We start from the raw sequence: 22958 nt of genomic DNA, 5'->3' as shown, positions 1-22958 counted from the left end.
ATCTTCAGGGCTGTCCAGAGTTGGTCCGACCTCAGACACAAATCTTTTCTGAAATTCTAAACAAACAATTTAGCAGCAGTGGCATATGTCAATTATCAGGGAGGAACTCACAGGTCCTTAGCAATAAGGAATTGTTCCACATCATTAGTTGGGCAGAGCGCAGTTATTGCAGGATTTCTGACTTCCACATTCTGGGTGTGAACAATTGAGAGGCAGACTCTGTTCAGCCGTGGAATGGTCTATAAATCAGGAAGTTTTTGACCAAATTGTGAGACGGGGTCTTCCAGAGATATAGATCTCATGGAATCTTATTTGAATCACAAACTGCCTTACTGTTGTGTCGGGACCCTGGTAGATGCCCTAGTGATCTTTTTGTCGTTCAACTTGATTTACATTTTTCCTCAGTTTGTGTTGGTATCCAGAGTAATCACCAGACTCAATCAGGAACAAGCCTCAGCAATTCTGATTGCTCCAGCGTGGCCTCGCTGGATTTGGTTTGCGATATGGTGCAGATATCCTCATGCTCGTCTTGGAAGCTTTCTCTAAGAAAAGATCTTCTCTTTCAAGGCCCTTTATTTTATAAATAACACTTCAATTGAACAATTGAATGGTTTTTCTAACAAGGTTATTGATACCCTGATTCATTCTAGGAAACCGATTACCAGACGTATTGATCATAAAGTCTGCAAAAACTTTTTTTGTGTGGTCTTACAAAGATTATCATTGGAATTCTTTTAGAATTCCTAAAGTTCTTGAGTTCCTACAGGAAGGCTTAGATAAAGGTTTATCAGCAAGTTCACTTAAGGCTCAGATTTTGGCTTTTTCTGTATTGTTTCATAAGAAAATTGCTAAAATTCTTTACTTTGTTCAGACTCTAGTCAGAGTGAAACCAGTTATTTGCAAATGTTCTCTTCCTTGGAATTTTAATCTGGTTTTAAGGGTTCTTCAAACTCCTCCTTTTGAGCCGTTGCATGGTTTAGACCTTCAGCTTTCTTTTTCTTGTAGCTATTTCTTTGGCTGGAAGGGTCTCTAAGCTTTCAGCTTTATCATGCAAACCTCCTTTTCTGATTTTTTTGTCAGGATAAGGCTAGTCTTTGCACTAGCTATTCCTCCTAAGGTGGTATCTACAGATACTATCAATCCGGAAATTTTGGTTCCTTCTTTTTGTCCAGCTCCTAAGCTTTCGAAGAAGTGTCTTCTCCCCTATTTGTATGTTGTCAGAGCTTTCAAATATGTGGAAGCTAAAATAGATTTCAGACTTTCTTCTTCTCTTTTTGGTCATTTTTCTGGGTCTTGCAAAGGACAGAAAGCTACGGCTGTTACGGCATCTTGGTTTTAAAGCCTTAATTTGCAAGACTTATTTGATTGCGTGGAAAACTCCCCCTGAGCACATTACTGCTCATTCCACTAGAATAGTTGCTACTTCTTGGGCCTTCGTAATTAGGCTTCTATTGATCAGATTTGTAAGGCAGCTACTTGGCCTTCTTTACATACTTTTATCACTTTGATGTGTATGCTTCTTCTGAGGCTGCTTTTGGCAGGAAAGTTCTGCAGGCTTAAGTGCCTGAATAGTAACTTCCTAGCTTCACTTTTTATCCCCCCTTTTCATGGTGGTCTTGTGGACTCCACATCTTTGGTATTGATTCCTACATGTGATATCTTGTTGACTCTCACCATCTTATGAAGGAAAACAAGTTATTCTTACCTGATAGATTCATTTGTTTCATGATGTAGATAATTTGTGAACCCTGTTCTTTCTTTTTGTTCAGGTAGTGGCAGTACTTGTTTTGCACTTGTTTGCCCTGCTTTCCTTTTTTCCTCATCTATTTATCTATATGTATGACTAAAGATAATGGGAAGTGGGAGGGATTTAAAGCTCTGGTGTGTTGAGATGTCTATTGCCTCCTTCTAGTGGTCAGGGGGGTGGAGTATTCCCACACTTGATAACTTGTGGAATCTCACCATGATGAAAGAAATTAATCTATCAGGCAAGCATACATTTTGTTTTGACTATCCCTTTTAACATCATTGAAAGGTAATATTGCATACCTAGAGATTGATGTAATATATGCTTTAGATTGTTTGTCTGCCAGTCAGGTGAATTTAAGTTTAAATATTTTTTATATGTAGGTATTATTAATCATATGTACTGAACAAGGCAAGGCACCATATGATATTTCTTCTACAAGATACGATGAGTCCACGGATTTCATCCTTGTGGGATATTATCCTCCTGCTAACAGGAAGTGGCAAAGAGCACCACAGCAGAGCTGTATATATAGCTCCTCCCTTCCCCTCCATCTCGAGTCATTCTCTTTGCTTGTGTTATACTAGGAAGACATGGTAAAGTGAGGTGTTAGTTTTAGTTTCTTCAATCAAGAAGTTTTTTATTTTAAATGGTACCGGTGAGTACTATTTTCCTCAGGGGGATATGGAAGAAGATTTCTGCCCTGAGGTTGATGATCTTAGCAGTTGTAACTAAGATCCACGCTGGTTCCCACAAGACTTCTGAAGGTAACCATGAGACATCTTCAGTGTGGAGACCGGTTTCATGCTACAAGCAGCATTAAGGTATATGCAGCCATTTTATTCTGAGGAGACTTGGTATATCAGAAATGGCTGACATTTATTTCCCTGTATGGGAATGGGGTAAGCAGTAATCCTATTTTACAAAGAGGGGTATTACTGGATGCCCTAGATTTTATTTCTAAATGGTTGACTTTATATGGGCATTTTGTGACATGGGAGAGACAAAGAAAAACGATACATTACGTTTTTATTTTTGGCATTGAAATCATGTTTAATGGTGTGTTTGAGGGGTTATACTGTGTTGTACATAACTTAGGTGTAAAACCGCTTTCCCATGCGGTTGTGTTTGGGCCTACTCCGGCATCGACCTTAAGGGGCGGGTCTTATTTTTGCGCGCTCAGATGCGCACTTCCTTCAGGCTAGGCAGCAGCAAGCAGTAACTCCGGTGGCTCCAGGCTGTGTAAGCTGGTCTGGAGTGTTGGAAGTTGTTTTTAAGTACCCTGGGGGCAGGTAGGCGCCACAGAGGAGCTGTGGCGAGGTGCAGAGGGTATTTTTGACTGTTAAATAACATATTGTTGATTTAAGTACTTTAAGAGCCTTATTTCTGCCCTTACTTCTGGGTGCAGTAATTTTTGGGTAAACCAACGATTTAAAGTTAAATTTGGAGTTAATTTAACGTTTATGCATTTTGGAAAATTTGTTCACTTTTTCTTTTCTTAAAGGTGCAGTACACGCTTTTTCAGAAGTTTATTTTAAGCAATAAATAAGTGTTTAAACGACTTTTGTGGTTATTACTAGTCAATTCAACATGTCTGACATTGAAGACTCTTAATCTCAAGTTCTATGTGTTTAGAAGCTATTGTGCAACCCCCTCTAACATTGTGTAACTCTTGTACTGAAAGAGCCTTACATTGTAAAGACCATATATTAGGTCAAGAGAGTGTGCCTAAGGATGATTCTCAGTCTGAAGAGAATCAGGATATGCCATCCAATTCTCCCCTGGTGTCACAACCTTTAACGGCCACACAAGCGACGCCAAGTACTTTTAGTGCGTCTAATTCTTTTACTCTGCAGGAGATGGCTGCAGTTATGTGAACTACCCTTAGAGGTATTATCTAAATTACCAGTGTTGCAGGATAAAAGCAGTAGGTCAGGTATTAATGTAAATACTGAATCCTCTGATGCTTTATTAGCTATTTCCGATGTACCCTCACAGTGTTCTGAGTTGGGGGTCAGGGAATTGCTGTCTGAGGGTGAAATTCAGATTCAGGGAATGTTTTACCTCAGACAGATTCTGACGCTATATCCTTTAAATTTAAGCTTGAACATCTCCGCCTGTTGATTAGGGAGGTTTTAGCGACTCTGGATGATTGTGACCCTATTGTAATTCCTCCAGAGAAATTGTGTAAAATGGATAAATATCTAGAAGTACCTACTAACACTGATGTTTCTTTCATGTAATTAGCAAGAGTCCATGAGCTAGTGACGTATGGGATATACATTCCTACCAGGAGGGGCAAAGTTTCCCAAACCTCAAAATGCCTATAAATACACCCCTCACCACACCCACAAATCAGTTTTACAAACTTTGCCTCCTGTGGAGGTGGTGAAGTAAGTTTGTGCTAGATTCTACGTTGGTATGCGCTCCGCAGCAGGTTGGAGCCCGGTTTTCCTCTCAGCGTGCAGTGAATGTCAGAGGGATGTGAAGAGAGTATTGCCTGTTTGAATTCAATGATCTCCTTCTACGGGGTCTATTTCATAGGTTCTCTGTTATCGGTCGTAGAGATTCATCTCTTACCTCCCTTTTCAGATCGACGATATACTCATATATGTACCATTACCTCTGCTGATTTTCGTTTCAGTACTGGTTTGGCTTTCTACAAACATGTAGATGAGTGTCCTGGGGTAAGTAAGTCTTATTTTCTGTGACACTCTAAAGCTATGGTTGGGCACTTTTTTTAAAGTTCTAAATATATGTATTCAAACATTTATTTGCCTTGACTCAGAATGTTCAACAGCTGAAAATGCTTCATTTTATTGCGTCATTCTTGGCGCGGACTTTTTTGGCGCAAAAAATCTTTTCTGTTTCCGGCGTCATACGTGTCCCCGGAAGTTGCGTCATTTTTTGACGTTCTTTTGCGCCAAAAATGTTGGCGTTCCGGATGTGGCGTCATTTTTGGCGCCAAAAGCATTTAGGCGCCAAATAATGTGGGCGTCTTTTTTGGCGCTAAAAAAATATGGGCGTCTCTTTTGTCTCCACATTATTTAAGTCTCATTTTTCATTGCTTCTGGTTGCTAGAAGCTTGTTCTTTGGCATTTTTTCCCATTCCTGAAACTGTCATTTAAGGAATTTGATCAATTTTGCTTTATATGTTGTTTTTTCTCTTACATATTGCAAGATGTCTCACGTTGCATCTGAGTCAGAAGATACTTCAGGAAAATCGCTGTCTGGTGCTGGAACTACCAAAGCTAAGTATATCTGCTGTAAACTTTTGGTAGCTGTTCCTCCAGCTGTTGTTTGTATTATATGTCATGACAAACTTGTTAATGCAGATAATATTTCCTTTAGTAAAGTACCATTACCTGTTGCAGTTCCAACAACATCTAATGTTCAGAGTGTTCCTGATAACATAAGAGATTTTGTTTCTGAATCCATTAAGAAGGCTATGTCTGTTATTCCTCCTTCTAGTAAACACAAAAAATCTTTTAAAACTTCTCTTTATCCAGATGAATTTTTAAATGAACATCATCATTCTGATTCTAATGATTCTTCTGGTTCAGAGGATTCTGTCTCAGAGGTTGATGCTGATAAATCTTCATATTTATTTAAGATGGAATTTATTCGTTCTTTACTTAAAGAAGTTTTAATTGCTTTAGAAATTGAGGATTCTGGTCCTCTTGATACTAAATCTAAACGTTTAGACAAGGTCTTTAAATCTCCTGTGGTTATTCCAGAAGTTTTTCCTGTTCCTGGTGCTATTTCTGAAGTAATTTCCAGAGAATGGAATCATTTGGGTAATTCATTTACTCCTTCTAAACGTTTTAAGCAATTATATCCTGTGCCGTCCGACAGATTAGAGTTTTGGGACAAAATCCCTAAAGTTGATGGGGCTATTTCTACCCTTGCTAAACGTACTACTATTCCTACGGCAGATGGTACTTCCTTTAAGGATCCTTTAGATAGGAAAATTGAATCCTTTCTAAGAAAAGCTTATCTGTGTTCAGGTAATCTTCTTAGACCTGCTATATCATTGGCTGATGTTGCTGCAGCTTCAACTTTTTGGTTGGAAACTTTAGCGCAACAAGTAACAGATCATGATTCTCATAATATTATTATTCTTCTTCAACATGCTAATAATTTTATCTGTGATGCCATTTTTGATATTATCAGAGTTGATGTCAGGTTTATGTCTCTAGCTATTTTAGCTAGAAGAGCTTTATGGCTTAAAACTTGGAATGCTGATATGTCTTCTAAATCGACTCTACTTTCCCTTTCTTTCCAGGGTAATAAATTATTTGGTTCTCAGTTGGATTCTATTATCTCAACTGTTACTGGTGGGAAAGGAACTTTTTTACCACAGGATAAAAAATCTAAAGGTAAAAACAGGGCTAATAATCGTTTTCGTTCCTTTCGTTTCAACAAAGAACAAAAGCCTGATCCTTCATCCTCGGGAGCAGTTTCAGTTTGGAAACCATCTCCAGTCTGGAATAAATCCAAGCCTTCTAGAAAAGCAAAGCCAGCTTCTAAGTCCACATGAAGGTGCGGCCCTCATTCCAGCTCAGCTGGTAGGGGGCAGATTACGTTTTTTCAAAGAAATTTGGATCAATTCTTTTCACAATCTTTGGATTCAGAACATTGTTTCAGAAGGGTACAGAATTGGTTTCAAGATAAGACCTCCTGCAAAGAGATTTTTTCTTTCCCGTGTCCCAGTAAACCCAGTGAAAGCTCAAGCATTTCTGAAATGTGTTTCAGATCTAGAGTTGGCTGGAGTAATTATGCCAGTTCCAGTTCTGGAACAGGGGCTGGGGTTTTATTCGAATCTCTTCATTGTACCAAAGAAGGAGAATTCCTTCAGACCAGTTCTGGATCTAAAAATATTGAATCGTTATGTAAGGATACCAACATTCAAAATGGTAACTGTAAGGATTATCTTGCCTTTTGTTCAGCAAGGGCATTATATGTCTACAATAGATTTACAGGATGCATATCTGCATATTCCGATTCATCCAGCTCACTATCAGTTCCTGATATTCTCTTTCCTGGACAAGCATTACCAGTTTGTGGCTCTACCGTTTGGCCTAGCTACAGCTCCAAGAATTTTTACAAAGGTTCTCGGTGTCCTTCTGTCTGTAATCAGAGAACAGGGTATTGTGGTATTTCCTTATTTGGACGATATCTTGGTACTTGCTCAGTCTTCACATTTAGCAGAATCTCATACGAATCGACTTGTGTTGTTTCTTCAAGATCATGGTTGGAGGATCAATTCACTAAAAAGTTCATTGATTCCTCAGACAAGGGTAACCTTTTTGGGTTTCCAGATAGATTCAGTGTCCATGACTCTGTCTTTGACAGACAAGAGATATCTAAAATTGATTTCAGCTTGTCGAAACCTTCAGTCACAATTATTCCCTTCGGTAGCCTTATGCATGGAAATTCTAGGTCTTATGACTGCTGCATCGGATGCGATCCCCTTTGCTCGTTTTCACATGCGACCTCTTCAGCTCTGTATGCTGAACCAATGGTGCAGGGATTACACAAAGATATCTCAATTAATATCTTTAAAACCGATTGTACGACACTCTCTGATGTGGTGGACAGATCACCATCGTTTAGTTCAGGGGGCTTCTTTTGTTCTTCCGACCTGGACTGTAATTTCAACAGATGCAAGTCTTACAGGTTGGGGAGCTGTGTGGTGGTCTCTGACAGCACAAGGGGTTTGGGAATCTCAGGAGGTGAGATTACCGATCAATATTTTGGAACTCCGTGCAATTTTCAGAGCTCTTCAGTCTTGGCCTCTTCTGAAGAGAGAATCGTTCATTTGTTTTCAGACAGACAATGTCACAACTGTGGCATACATCAATCATCAAGGAGGGACTCACAGTCCTCTGGCTATGAAAGAAGTATCTCAAATTCTGGTTTGGGTGGAATCCAGCTCCTGTCTAATCTCTGCGGTTCATATTCCAGGAATAGACAATTGGGAAGCGGATTATCTCAGTCGCCAAACGTTGCATCCGGGCGAATGGTCTCTTCACCCAGAGGTATTTCTTCAGATTGTTCAAATGTGGGAACTTCCAGAAATAGATCTGATGGCTTCTCATCTAAACAAGAAACTTCCCAGGTATCTGTCCAGATCCCGGGATCCTCAGGCGGAGGCAGTGGATGCATTATCACTTCCTTGGAAGTATCATCCTGCCTATATCTTTCCGCCTCTAGTTCTTCTTCCAAGAGTAATCTCCAAGATTCTGAAGGAATGCTCGTTTGTTCTGCTGGTAGCTCCAGCATGGCCTCACAGGTTTTGGTATGCGGATCTTGTCCGGATGGCCTCTTGCCAACCGTGGACTCTTCCGTTAAGACCAGACCTTCTGTCGCAAGGTCCTTTTTTCCATCAGCATCTCAAATCCTTAAATTTAAAGGTATGGAGATTGAACGCTTGATTCTGGGTCAAAGAGGTTTCTCTGACTCTGTGATTAATACTATGTTACAGGCTCGTAAATCTGTATCTAGAGAGATATATTATAGAGTCTGGAAGACTTATATTTCTTGGTGTCTTTCTCATCATTTTTCCTGGCATTCTTTTAGAATTCCGAGAATTTTACAGTTTCTTCAGGATGGTTTAGATAAAGGTTTGTCCGCAAGTTCCTTGAAAGGACAAATCTCTGCTCTTTCTGTTCTTTTTCACAGAAAGATTGCTAATCTTCCTGATATTCATTGTTTTGTAAAAGCTTTGGTTCGTATAAAACCTGTCATTAAGTCTATTTCTCCTCCTTGGAGTTTGAATTTGGTTCTGGGGGCTCTTCAAGCTCCTCCTTTTGAACCCATGCATTCATTGGACATTAAATTACTTTCTTGGAAAGTTTTGTTCCTTTTAGCCATCTCTTCTGCCAGAAGAGTCTCTGAATTATCTGCTCTTTCTTGTGAGTCTCCTTTTCTGATTTTTCATCAGGATAAGGCGGTGTTGCGAACTTCTTTTGAATTTTTACCTAAGGTTGTGAATTCCAACAACATTAGTAGAGAAATTGTGGTTCCTTCATTATGTCCTAATCCTAAGAATTCTAAGGAGAAATCGTTGCATTCTTTGGATGTTGTTAGAGCTTTGAAATATTATGTTGAAGCTACTAAGTCTTTCGGAAAGACTTCTAGTCTATTTGTCATCTTTTCCCGTTCTAGAAAAGGTCAGAAAGCTTCTGCCATTGCTTTGGCATCTTGGTTGAAATCCTTAATTCACCATGCTTATGTCGAGTCGGGTAAAACTCCGCCTCAAAGGATTACAGCTCATTCTACTAGGTCAGTTTCTACTTCCTGGGCGTTTAGGAATGAGGCTTCGGTTGATCAGATTTGCAAAGCAGCAACTTGGTCCTCTTTGCATACTTTTACTAAATTCTACCATTTTGATGTGTTTTCTTCTTCTGAAGCAGTTTTTGGTAGAAAAGTACTTCAGGCAGCGGTTTCAGTTTGAATCTTCTGCTTATGTTTTCATTAAACTTTATTTTGGGTGTGGATTATTTTCAGCAGGAATTGACTGTCTTTATTTTATCCCTCCCTCTCTAGTGACTCTTGCGTGGAAAGATCCACATCTTGGGTAGTCATTATCCCATACGTCACTAGCTCATGGACTCTTGCTAATTACCTGAAAGAAAACATAATTTATGTAAGAACTTACCTGATAAATTCATTTCTTTCATATTAGCAAGAGTCCATGAGGCCCACCCTTTTTGTGGTGGTTATGATTTTTTTTTTTATAAAGCACAATTATTCCAATTCCTTATTTTATATGCTTTCGCACTTTTTTTATCACCCCACTTCTTGGCTATTCGTTAAACTGATTTGTGGGTGTGGTGAGGGGTGTATTTATAGGCATTTTGAGGTTTGGGAAACTTTGCCCCTCCTGGTAGGAATGTATATCCCATACGTCACTAGCTCATGGACTCTTGCTAATATGAAAGAAATGAATTTATCAGGTAAGTTCTTACATAAATTATGTTTTTTCCGGTTCCTAAGAGAATTTTGGAAATTATAAGAAAGGAATGGGATAGACCAGGTATACAGTTTTCTCCCCCTCCTAATTTTAAGAAAATGTTTCCCATATCAGATACCATTCGTGACTCATGGCAAACGGTCCCTAAGGTAGAGGGAGCTATATCTACCCTAGCTAAGCGTACTACTATAGCCATTGATGATAGTTGTGCTTTTAAAGACCCTATAGATAAGAATTTAGAGGGTCTACTAAAGAAATTATTTGTTAATCAGGGGTTTCTTTTGCAACCTATGGCTTGCATTGTTCCAGTAACTACTGCAGCAGCTTTTTGGTTTGAGGCTCTGGAAGAGTCTCTTAAGGTTGAGACTCCATTAGATGACATCTTAGATAGAATTAAGGCTCTCAAGCTAGCTAATTCTTTTATTACTGATGCTGCTTTTCAAATTGCTAAATTAGCGGCAAAGAATGCAGGATTTTCTATTTTAGCACGTAGAGCATTGTGGCTCAAATCTTGGTCTGCTGATGTCTCATCAATGACAAAACTTTTAGCTATTCCTTTTAAGGGTAAGACCCTTTTTGGACCTGAATTGAAGGGAATAATTTCTGACATTACAGGAGGTAAAGGCCATACCCTACCTCAGGATAAGTCTGTTAAAATGAGGGGTAAACAGAATAATTTTCGTTCCTTTCGGAACTTTAAAGGAGGACCCCCCGCTTCCTCTTCTTCCACAAAGCAGGAAGGGAATTTTACCCAATCTAAGTCAGTCTGGAGACCCAATCAGAACTGGAATAAGGGTAAACAATCCAAAAAGCCAGCTGCTGCTCCTAAGACAGCATGAAGGGGCGGCCCCCAATCCGGGACCGGATCTAGTAGGGGGCAGACTCTCTTTGCCCAGGCTTGGGCAAGAGATATTCAGGACCCCTGGGCACTAGAAATAGTGACCCACGGTTATCAATTGGAATTCAAGGATTTTCTCCCAAGAGGGAGATTTCATCTTTCAAAGTTATCTGCAAACCAGATAAAAAGAGAGGCGTTCTTACGCTGTGTAAAATACCTTTTTACTATGGGAGTAACTATTGTCCAGTTCCAAAATTGGGACAGGGGTTTTACTCAAACCTATTTGTGGTTCCCAAAAAAGAGGGAACGTTCAGACCCATCTTAGACCTCAAGTGTCTAAACAATTTTGTAAGAGGTCCATCATTCAAGATGGAGACAATACAAACAATTTTACCAATGATCCAGGAGGGTCAATATATGACTACCGTGGACTTGAAGGATGCTTACCTTCATATTCGTATCCACAAGGATCATCATCCGTTTCTAAGGTTTGCCTTCTTGGACAAACATTATCAGTTCGTGGCTCTTCCCTTCTGGTTGGCCACAGCACCCAGGATCTTCACAAAGGTTCTATGGTCTCTTTTGGCGGTTCTTAGACCACGAGGCATAGCGGTTGGTGCCTTATCTGGACGATATTCTGATCCAGGCATCAACATATCATCTGACAAAATCTCACACAGACACAGTGCTGTCTTTTCTGAGAACTCCCGGCTGGAAGGTGAACATAGAGAAGAGTTCACTTGTCTCACAGACAAGGGTTCCTTTCTTGGGAACTCTGATAGACTCGGTAGCCATGAAAATATTTCTGACAGAGGTCAGAAAATCAAAGATTCTAAATACTTGCCTGAGCACTTCAGTCCATTCCTCGGCCATCAGTGGCTCAGTGTATGGAGGTAATCGGATTAATGGTAGCGGCAATGGACATCATTCCGTTTGCTCGCTTTCATCTCAGACCACTGCAGCTGTGCATGTTCGGACAGTGGAATGGGGATTATGCGGATTTATCTCCTCAGATAAATCTAGATCAAGAAACCAGAAACTCTCTTCTTTGGTGGTTATTGCTGGATCATCTGTCCCAGGGGACTTGCTTCCGCAGGCCATCGTGGGTGATAGTGACAACGGACGCCAGACTTTTGGGCTGGGGTGCAGTCTGGAATTCCCTGAAAGCAATATTCAATGCGCTTCAGGCATGGCCTCAGTTGGCTTCGGCCAAATTCATCAGATTACAGTCGGACAACATCACGACTGTGGCCTATATCAATCTTCAGGGGGGAACAAGGAGTTCCTTAGCGATGAGAGAGGTATCCAAAATAATCAGTTGGGTGGAGGCCCACTTTTGTCATCTGTCAGCAATCCACATCCCAGGTGTAGAGAACTGGGAAGCGGATTTTCTAAGCAGACAGACTTTTCATCCGGGGAAGTAGGAACTCCACCCGGAGGTATTTGCCTCATTGATTCGCCGATGGGGCAAACCGGAATTGGATCTGATGGCATCTCGACAGAATGCCAAGCTTCCAAGATACGGATCCAGGTCAAGGGATCCCCAGGCAGAACTGATAGATGCCCTGGCAGTGCCTTGGTCGTTCAGCCTAGCTTATGTGTTTCCACCGTTTCCTCTCCTTCCACGCGTGATTGCTCGAATCAGACAGGAGAGAGCTTCGGTGATCCTGATAGAGCCTGCGTGGCCACGCAGGACTTGGTATGCGGATCTAGTGGACATGTCTTCACTACCACCGTGGAAACTTCCTTTGAGACAGGACCTTCTCATTCAAGGTCCTTTCCAACATCCAAATCTAACTTCTCTGCAGCTGACTGCGTGGAGATTGAACGCTTGATTTTATCAAAGCAAGGATTCTCTGATTCTGTTATCAGTACTTTGATACAGGCTAGAAAGCCTGTCACTAGAAAAATCTATCATAAGATATGGCGTAAATATCTTTATTGGTGTGAATCCAAGGGCTACTCATGGAGTAAAGTTAGGATTCCTAGGATTCTGTCTTTTCTCCAAGAAGGATTGGAGAAAGGCCTATCAGCTAGTTCCTTAAAGGGACAAATTTCTGCATTGTCAATTTTGTTTCATAAACGTTTGGCAGATGTGCCAGATGTTCAGTCTTTTTGTCAGGCTCTAACCAGAATTAAGCCTGTATTTAGACCAATTACTCCTCCCTGGAGTTTGAATTTAGTTCTTCGAGTTCTTCAAGGGTTTCCGTTTAAACCTTTACATTCTATAGATATAAAGTTATTATCATGGAAAGTTCTGTTTTTGGTTGCTATTTCTTCTGCTCGAAGAGTTTCTGAGCTTTCAGCGTTATAGTGTGATTCACCTTATCTCATATGTCATTCTGATAAGGTGGTTTTACGTACCAAACCTGGTTTTCTTCCTAAGGTTGTTTCGAATAAAAATATTAATCAGGAAGTTATTGTTCCTTCTTTGTGTCCTAATCCTTCTTCCAAGAAGGAGCATCTGTTACATAACTTGGACGTGGTCCGTGCCTTAAAGTTTTACTTACAGGCAACTAAGGATTTCTGTCAATCATCTTCATTGTTCATTGTTTATTCTGGAAAGCGTAGGGGTCAGAAAGCTATGGCTACCTCTCTTTCTTTTTGGTTGAGAAGTATCATCCGCCTGGCATATGAGACTGCTGGACAGCAGCCTCCTGAAAGAATTACGGCTCATTCTACTAGGGCTGTGGCTTCCACAGGGGCTTTTAAAAATAATGCATCTGTTGAACAGATTTGTAAGGCTGCGACTTGGTCGTCCCTTCATACTTTTTACAAATTTTACAAATTTGATACTTTTGCTTCTTCTGAGGCTGTTTTTGGGAGGAAAGTTCTTCAAGCAGGGGTGCCTTCCGTTTAGGTCTCTGTCTTGTCCCTCCCTTTCATCCGTGTCCTGTTGCTTTGGTAGTGGTATCCCACAAGTAAGGATGAAATCCGTGGACTCGTCGTATCTTGTAGAAGAAAAGGAAATTTATGCTTACCTGATAAATTGATTTCTTCTACGATACGACAAGTCCACGGCCCTCCCTGTCAAATTTAGACAGATTCTGTTTTTTATTATTTATAACTTCAGTCACCTCTGCACCTTTGAGCTTTTCCTTTCTCTTCTTATAACTTCGGTCGAATGACTGGGGGTGGAGGGGAAGGGAGGAGCTATATATACAGCTCTGCTGTGGTGCTCTTTGCCACTTCCTGTTAGCAGGAGGATAATATCCCACAAGTAAGGATGAAATCCGTGGACTCGTCGTATAGTAGAAGAAATCAATTTATCAGGTAAGCATAAATTTCCTTTTTTTCTTTGTATACTAGATCCAGTGGCATACAAAAAGTCTCCTTGTTATCCTTGTAATTATATTTAAAACTTGATAATTTGTGTTTTCAGCCCTGAAAGGAAGAGGAGGTACATAAAACATCAACAAAAGCCTGAAAACAGTGTTGTAACCCCTGCATCAGCACCTCTGCGTTCAGCAGCAAATAAAGCCTCGTCGGCTCAGATGAATGGCAAAGTTGCAGAATTAACTTCGTTAGGTCGCACAAGAAGTAACAGGAGGCAGGGGGAGCCAAATCTTGCTTCCCAGCCATCTACATCTTCAACGTTTAAGCCTTTGTCTGCTAAACATAATAATTCTTTGATGCTGACAAAATCAGGTATGTCACCATAGATAAAGAGCTTACACAACCTTATGAATGTAGCAAAATATGTTCAAATCACATAGGAGAGTTCAGATTCAGTACTTTCACTCTTCATGAATTAAAATAAATATTTTATCAACTGTGGAAATGCATGTTTTTCAGCTATTATCTGGTGATATATAAATCATCACTCGCATATGTAGCAGGGGTGTTCAATCATTTTGAATAATCTGTACATAAGTATTTTGTTTTTAACTTGTAGCTGATGAACACATTTCAAAAATATATACTTGATGAGAGTCCACAAGATCACCATGTGGGATTCCTTTCCCTGTCCGCCAGGAGGACGCCCCTAGATTCTAAAACTCTGTTTCACCTTTTATTCCTAGCACTTCCCTAGCCTGTTCAATTACATCTTTGAATCCATAGGAGAAGATAAAACACATGAAGTACTCTGATGTTCATGTCATTGATAGTAGTTCTCTATTCAATCTAAGGCCCACATGTTCCCTCAAAGTGCCTCCTAGACAGTGAGGAATGAAGGAGTTCTATGGGAAGTTAAAATCTTCTATCAGATATTAGTCCCCTGGGTAAAATGCACATTTATCTCTGAATAACCCTTGTCTACAATATGCTATCCCTTAACAGATCATTTGAAATGTAAGACAGTTTACAAAGACAAATGGTGCATGTTTTACACTATCCCACATTCATAACATACATCTGTATCTCTCACCCTCTCCCTATTCCCTTCTTCTCTCCCTATAAGCATGCTCCCTATCAGAGCTCTGATTTGTGGCAGAGTCAATACTTACCGACAACCTCTTCAATGTGCTTCCACTGTGCCGCTGAATGTAGAAATAAAAAAAAAATATACTTTTTCTATGCTGCGCTCTTTGTATACCTGCACTATCCTGCATTCGTCACAGTTTGCCCCCATACCCTTCCTCGAATGAGCTCTTCTAGTGAATATAGTCTGTTGCTACTGCGGTACAAGATTGAGGAAGGTTTTAGCAGGTACGTAGAAATGCTTACTTTCTGCAGTTCACAGGGGCATACATTAAAATTTTTATGTAGCCTGGGAATGAAATACACCTTTTTAGAAATTATGGCACGTTATCTAGCAGTTGTTAGAACTTACATCCCTGGGCTAGTATCCCTTTTTTCGTGGCAGTATAACCATCACTTATGCATATAGATTCAGTCTGTATATGGCTCTCAACAGTTTTTTCCCATTCCCGCCTCCTTTTTTTTATCAATTTTTATGCACTTGTCAGTCTTGGGGACTTTGTGGGGAGTATGAAGGGGTTAACTAATGTGGTAAGATTCAGGGAGCGGTGCTAAATTTACTCTGCATTATGGGAATTCCAAAGTGGTGGGTCATTTCCTGGCTACCAGGAGGAGGCAGGCACCCTACACCAGAGGTTTTAGAATCCCTCCTTTGCTTCTCCTCCCAGTAGTTCTTTGCCTCGTTAAGGAGAAGGCAAGGATAGAGATGTTAAAGGTTATTGAACATTTACAGGGATATTGATCCCCAAATTTTACTCAATTGATGGTTCTTGGAAGAGAGAGACATAGGAGAGTACTGGCTGTATAATGTAAATCTCGGGGGAGTTGTGGTCACAAGCCTGCCACAAGTTTCACTGGAATAATTCCTTTAGCTGCCTCCTGCTTGGCCATGAGGTTTACTCCCTCAGTATATCCTTTTACTGTTAGTTTCAGTACAGGATGGGCTTTCTACTGCATCCATAGGACTAACTTTGGTAAGAACAGTAGCGTGAGCATTCTGTGGGTAAGTATGCTGCATGGCTCACACAGCCCACAGGCTACATGTAAGTACATAACTCAGTGTATATAGTCATTTAACATTGAGTGCTGCGCATTACAGGTCTATTACTTTGCTGACTGTTTGTGCACGTGGGGTTAATGTGCAGCACATTGCTTTATTCACTTCCCTTCAGGTATTATGCAATGCTATGGGGGGTTGTAGCTGGAAAACAAAACGGGATGCTTTTAGGTGTTTTACTACATTTTTGCACTTTATTGTAGTGCCCTTTAAAATTTCCTCTTCTCACTCCACTCCGTTAGGAGCGCTAAGGAGATACCAGGGCTTGAAAGTTCAGCGCCTGGAGGGGGAATTATTTCAGCGAGCCTTGGTAGGGGGTTGAGCACACGCTCTACCTTTATCTAGATTCAAGCACAGCAGGAGGTCATTGCTTCACTATCGCTTATGCAGGTGCCGGAGGGGGTAAGACCCTATACCAAGAGCTGGAGTTAACTGCCGGTCGCAACGAACGCACATTTTGAGAGCTCCGCTGTAACTTATATCCAAACTGCCTCAAAAGTCCACAAATCTTGACCAAAGTGCCTTAAAACAAATATAACGGTTAAAGGAGTGAGCTTTAAGTATACACTAGGGCATAGACTGTAATAACCGGCAGGGTTGCGACTCAAGAGGAGGCAGGGAAGGCCTAGCTGAGGAGCCCGCAATCCACCGGGAGAGAACCCGACCAGCCCAATTAAGTAAGGCATTATAGCACACTGCTCCAGGGGGCCGGGGATCTGGCCCGGAGAGTAAAGGACTCGCTCACCTAAGATTCTACAAGCACGCCATCCTGCCCGCAACGAAGATTATAGCAGTGAATGGCCGCAGCGGTAGTGAGGAGTCGAAGGATCAGTGAGGTTGGCGAGGCTTGAGGGTAAGACTGCCTGGAGAGCACGCTGCACACCCGCAGCACACAGACACTAAGCAAAACCCTACACAGACACCGGGCCCAGGAGGGAGGGGGCAGACGGCTCCTAGTGACTGCTGACATACATCCTGCAGAGCACAGACACGCTTTCTGGCACAAACTGCCATTATTCAGTACTTGATCCCCAGGCTCTGACTACGCCACCAAACCTCCTCACAAGGACAGGGAAGACTTTAGAAAAATTAGCAGGATACCAATAAGCACTTAGCAAGGAAGCAGACACCTACTACACTAAAAGCTAGCTCTATGATAACGGCTTGCTTTGCAGTTACTGAGAGACTGATCCGCCATAAAAAAAAAGCTACCACGCTCTGATTACACAGCGCAGCCAATATAAATAGAGACACACAAACAGGCCAGCTTGCCCTGTGACATCTCAGAAATAAAGATTACAATACCCTTTTTGCAGAATCCTTACAGTACTGAAACCTCCAATCACACCCAGTTCTGTTGCAAAGGGTAGACACAGAGCCCCATGTAAAGGGAGCAAGATTTGAGAAGCACTATAATCACCATAAGCTGGTCATTCTCACTGCTTTCAAAGCACCAACTCTGTGAAAGGGGCTCTCTACTAATCAGATACTCTAAAGGGGACAGTACATAAAGGTGGCTGTCCTATCTCCATAAATCTTGGTAACTTGGGGATAGGTGGGACACTCTTTTCCCCCCTCCCCTTTCCTGCTATCCTGGGTGGTAGCAGGTCATATCCCACACTCCTTTTCCCGTCATTATCCCGTGAGGATAACTTCCTTGGGGAGTAGCGCTTTTTGGGGTTCACGCTCCTCTCTAAACACCAATCTCCATCTGACCGCTGCTGGATACTGACATCATTCGGTAGTGAGACCTGTCAGAGTAGAAGAAAGGAGGAGTCAATAATATCTCACAATACCTGAATCCTTAGTCCCTGTCGCCCGGGAATAGCTAAGTGTGGTGCATAATGGCACTAATAGCCCACTAAGATTTTAAAGTCAAACATGACAAAGTAATTACGCTATTTGAACCATACTTTAGTACCTCAAGGTGGAAGACATCATAATCCTTTAAGCCATTTCACCCCTTCTGAGCAATAACAACAAAGGAAGATTTACTTTAAAGATAATACACAGCACAAGTCAATAGACAAGCAGAGATGAAAAACAAAACCCAAACCATAAAGGACTGCCTCTCCAGATCATAAATGAAACAGAAGGCACGTGAGCATAACATAACAGCCAAAGAGACATCCTCAGAGAGCCCAACAACGGTACTAATGGAGGCCCAGATTGATCCACCTAATACTGAACTGTTATCACAAATTAAAGTGCTATTTCAAGAGGAACTCAAAGTGGAACTTCTCGATCTTAAACAAGACGACAGGGACATCGGAGGACAAACATCAGAAATAGAGCAGAAACTAGATGATATATCAGAGGAAATTCCACATATGCAACAGAAACTGCAGGAACAATCGGACTCCATAAAAAAATCTAGAAGCTTAAATTGAAAACCTAGAAAACATACGCATCAGAAATCTCCCAGAACTTTTTCATCAATTACCTGAGTTGGAGATCGAAATGCTGCTGATGGATAGGGTACATAGAGCCCTGACCAAACCCTCACAATCCAAGGCAAGAGATATAATTGTAAAACTACATTATTACCATGTAAAGGAAGCCATTCTCAAAGCAGCCAGATCATCTCATAATTTGTGCTTTGAAAACCACCCAATACAGCTACTGATCTTTCCCTAACCACCCTAAAAGAAGAGAGATGAAACCAGTGATACAAGCCCTCATCAAGGCTAAAATTAAATACAGATGGAGCTTTCCTTTTAAGCTGCTCTTTGCCTTTATGGGCAGCACCTACATATGCTCAACTGTGGAAGAAGGGGAAACACTCCTAACTCGCCTGGGAATCTCCAAGGGTGACTCAAACACACCGGCATCACCAGCAACCCCAGAGGAAGTCAATCAAATGTGACTGGTCTTCGGTTGGAAAATCGAAAAAAGCAAAACAAGGCTCTAAAACACCTTCTGAATCTAGCAACACAAGTGTGGAGGATGGACCGATTACTTGAACACAGCAATCGCAAGATTATACTGTTGGACATTACGCCACACTTTTAGAAACTAAAAGTTTCCCCAACAGGGGTATTACCTGCTAAAGCAGAAATGTTGAGTATAAAGTTACACTAGCTCAGTTGGAGTTTCTTACATCATTGAAATTTCCTCACCCTTAATTCCCTACCTCTGCCAACCCATTCCCCGCCCTTCCCCCCTCCCTACACCCCCACCCGTCTTCTGCCCCCCCCCCCCTCCATCCCTGATGGTTTACTGTTTCAAATCAAAGTTGCAACTCAGTTTGTTGAAAATGTTTGACTAAGAAAATTCCTACACAAAAGGTAAATTATTGTTGTTCAAGTTATGTTACAATATGTTTATTGTTGTTTGTTTTTAAAAAAAACTTCAATTTGTCACCTAGTAGCTTGCCCAACCAGCATAATTACTAAGACTATAGTTAACGTATTTGAAGTAGGGAAATGGTTGATATGCAATCCAATAAAGTGTGCATACATAAACAAGAAGCCCTACCCCTATACATGCCTTTCACTCTATGAAATCCTTAGATTAACCTCTCGATGTGAGGAGATATTGATAAGAAAGATAGATAATCTCTATGACCATAAAAGTAATATCCCATAATGTCAGAGGCCTAAACTCTGACCTCAAACTGAAAAAAGCCATTACAGAATATAAATCATTAAAGGCACAGATAATAATGATGCAAGAGACTCACTTTACAAAACAATACACCCCCAAGTATTGGGATAAATTATACCCCATTCAATACTACACTACAAGCACAATGAAAAAAGGTGGGGTCTCCATATTACTGCACATGTCTCTAAATTTTAAGGAATAAGAAATAATTAGAGATAGATTGGGCAGATTTATCATAGTTAAAGTGTTAATACTTAACACACCAGTGATGTTAGTTAACGTATATGCAACAAATGACCATCAAGGACCTTATCTTACTAACCTTAGCAAGCAACTAACACTATCGAAAAGGTACAAAACCATAATTGAAGGGGATTTTAATATGACATTTGATGATAAAATAGATAGATCCACAAAAGACGGAAATAGCTCACCACGTATCTTGAGGGACTTTGTCATAGACCATAACCCTGTAGATTGTTGAAATAGCTCACCACGTATCTTGAGGGTCTTTGTCATAGACCATAACCCTGTAGATTGTACAGAGGGGAACGTGACTACACTTACTACTCAGCTGCACATGGCACCCACTCTATAATAGATTACCTACTCACTAGCTAGATAATGTTCCCACTAGTAGAATCAGCAAATATCATCAACTGTGCCTGGTCTGATCATTCTATAACAGAAATCACACTTCATGGGACAATAAATACACAGCGAGTGAGATTGTGGTATCTACACCCTAGCTTATTATGCAATACTCTTTTGTTACAAAGGTTACAACAAAGCATTGAGGAATTTGCTACACTAAATGAAGGGTCAACTTCCATTCCAATTTACCTGTGGGACTCCCTGAAAGCATACATCAGGGGAATACTGATATTAGAGGCTAGTAAGACTTAAAAGGTAAAACAAGCCAAATTGTCAAATTTAAGAACGGAAATACAAATGCTGAGGGAACAATTTATACAAAACCCAAAAAAATCGGTAAGAAACAAATTGAGAGATAAAAATGAGAAACTTAACCAACTTATGAATATAGAAGCAATAAACTCAATTAAAGCCAATGACTCTCAATACTATTTATACAGTAACAAACCTGACAAAATGTTAGCCAATAAATTAAAAGATATCACTAGGGCTATCACAGTGCCTCAAATTCAACTCCCAAATGGTGTGCACACTAATGACCCCCAACAAATAGCGAATATTTTTGCTGACTACTACACGTCACTCTATAATCTAAATCCCCTGAATGTAGCTCAGGATAAAACGGAAAATTTAGCACACTTAATTCTATCTCAGAAGAAGATTTGAGTAAATTGAATGCCCCAATAACAGCACAAGAAGTTGCAACAGTTATTAAAGAACTTAAGAGATCTAAGGCCCCAGGACCTGACGGATACACAGGTTACTTTTATAAAGATTTACAGAGGGCCATTACACCGCAGCTAGTAAACTTTTTAATTATATTATTATCCTTGAGGGTATGCTATGCTATTTTGTATAAAAATGGCATTAAAGGAGAGCTTTCCATGATGCGCTGAAATCTATATACTCTAGACCTGAGGCTTTTGTGAGACTATTGGGATACCAATCTAAGCCCATACAGATTAGAAATGGCACAAGGCAAGGGTGTCCTCTATCTCCCCTACTTTGCGCTATGCATAGAGCCTTATTCGCTATGCATATAGCATTATTCGCAGACGATATAATCCTATCTCTAACCTAAACCATTACTGCCACTTCACCCCTTATATGCTATATTGCAGGACTTCGGCAAATTATCCGCATATAAAGTGAACAAAGAGAAATGCAAAGCAATCAGTGTACTTATCCCTCTGCCAGCAAAACAATTACTTGAATTAAATTTTTCCTGGCCAAAGAAATCCCTGAAATACATGGGTATAAATTTAACGCCAAATGTTAATCACCTTTATCAGGCAAATTATGTCCCCCTATTCGCTGAACTTAGAAAACTTATGACTAGATGGACAAAATATAAAATATCCCTTTATGTCAGAATTGTAACCACGAAAATGACAATCTTACCAAAACTACTTTACCTCTTTCGATCCCTTCCAGTTTCCATACCAATTTCCGAACTCCACAAGCTACAAAAAGACATTTTAAACTTTATTTGGCAGTGAAAGAGAGGAAGAATAAACAAAAAAATCATGCTTACACACAGAAGTAGGGGAGGGGTGGGGGTCCCACAGTTAATTTCGTATTATCACGCAGCTAGATTAGTGCAAACAACCCATTGGTACAAAGTGGATAATTTGACACAGTGGCGCCCATTTAACAAGCTCCGTAGTGAGCTTGTGGGCCCCTGTTTCTAACGAATCTTCAGACTCGCCAGAAACAGCAGGCGGACAGACATCACCGGAATTCAACCCGATCGAGTATGATCGGGTTGATTGACACCCCCTGCTGGCGGGCCCATTGGCCGCGCATTCAGCAAGGTCTATTATGATCAGGTCCGCCAGACTTTGTTAAATAGAGGCCAGTGGGTAAAGCTTAAATCTGATATGATGGACATTGAACAGATCTATAGAATTTTATGGATGCCAAAACAACACAGACCCCCTCAGGGGAAAAATTCTCATCAATTTCACACACCATGTTCATTTGGGACACATTAACAAATACCCACTAATTAGCGAGAGGTCCAAGATATACCTTTAGTGATTCTTAACACTACTATTACAGAACAGGTACAAAAAAATGGGCAAACAAAGGGTTATACAGAATCGCAGACATACTGCGGAACAATAGAATTATCACATATACCCAGTACCAGGAGTGAGGAGATGTGGAACAAAATTCATGGTACCACTATCTACAGCTGAAATCAAGGGCTCGCAAAATATTGGCGGTAAAGGCACCTTAAACAAACACACAGTTTGAGCTACTATGTTTATCTCAATCACCTGTGAAAGGCATGATTTCCAAATTATATATAATAGTCTGGTAATACTCATACAGATGGTAAAACATCAGTAATGCTTAGATGGGAGAGAGAATTAGGCAAAACCTGGAACTCTGAAGACTGGGTAGAAAATCTATATAGAGGCTCTTCTTTCACTGCAAATGCATCAATGAAAGAAAACTATTTGAAAGTAGTTTTCGGCTGGTACTATTACCCTACTAGATTCTGTAGGATAGAACCGCCAAAAATAATAATACATACTGAAACAGATTGAGTATCATTATCATATGCACAATGATACTGCAACTATCTTAAATTCCAAGGACCGGTTCCTGGATCTTTGGGAACCTCCTGGATCTTTGGGAACCATATATT

At 40.6% G+C, this 22958-nt stretch overlaps 1 protein-coding gene across 1 annotated transcript in view; it reads left to right on the top strand.

Moving 5' to 3' along the window:
• The window catches only part of PHIP (pleckstrin homology domain interacting protein), a gene marked incomplete in the record, with an annotated part of 1163892 nt that overhangs the window by 1068725 nt on the left and 72209 nt on the right, over positions 1-22958 (top strand). The window contains 1 exon segment of the mRNA XM_053710468.1: positions 13946-14211. Coding sequence (XP_053566443.1) covers positions 13946-14211 — 266 coding nt within the window.

Source organism: Bombina bombina, chromosome 4 (genome assembly GCF_027579735.1).
Source record: "Bombina bombina isolate aBomBom1 chromosome 4, aBomBom1.pri, whole genome shotgun sequence".
Classification (NCBI taxonomy): Eukaryota; Metazoa; Chordata; class Amphibia; order Anura; family Bombinatoridae; genus Bombina; species Bombina bombina.
This window is presented reverse-complemented; position numbering and strand designations above follow the sequence as displayed.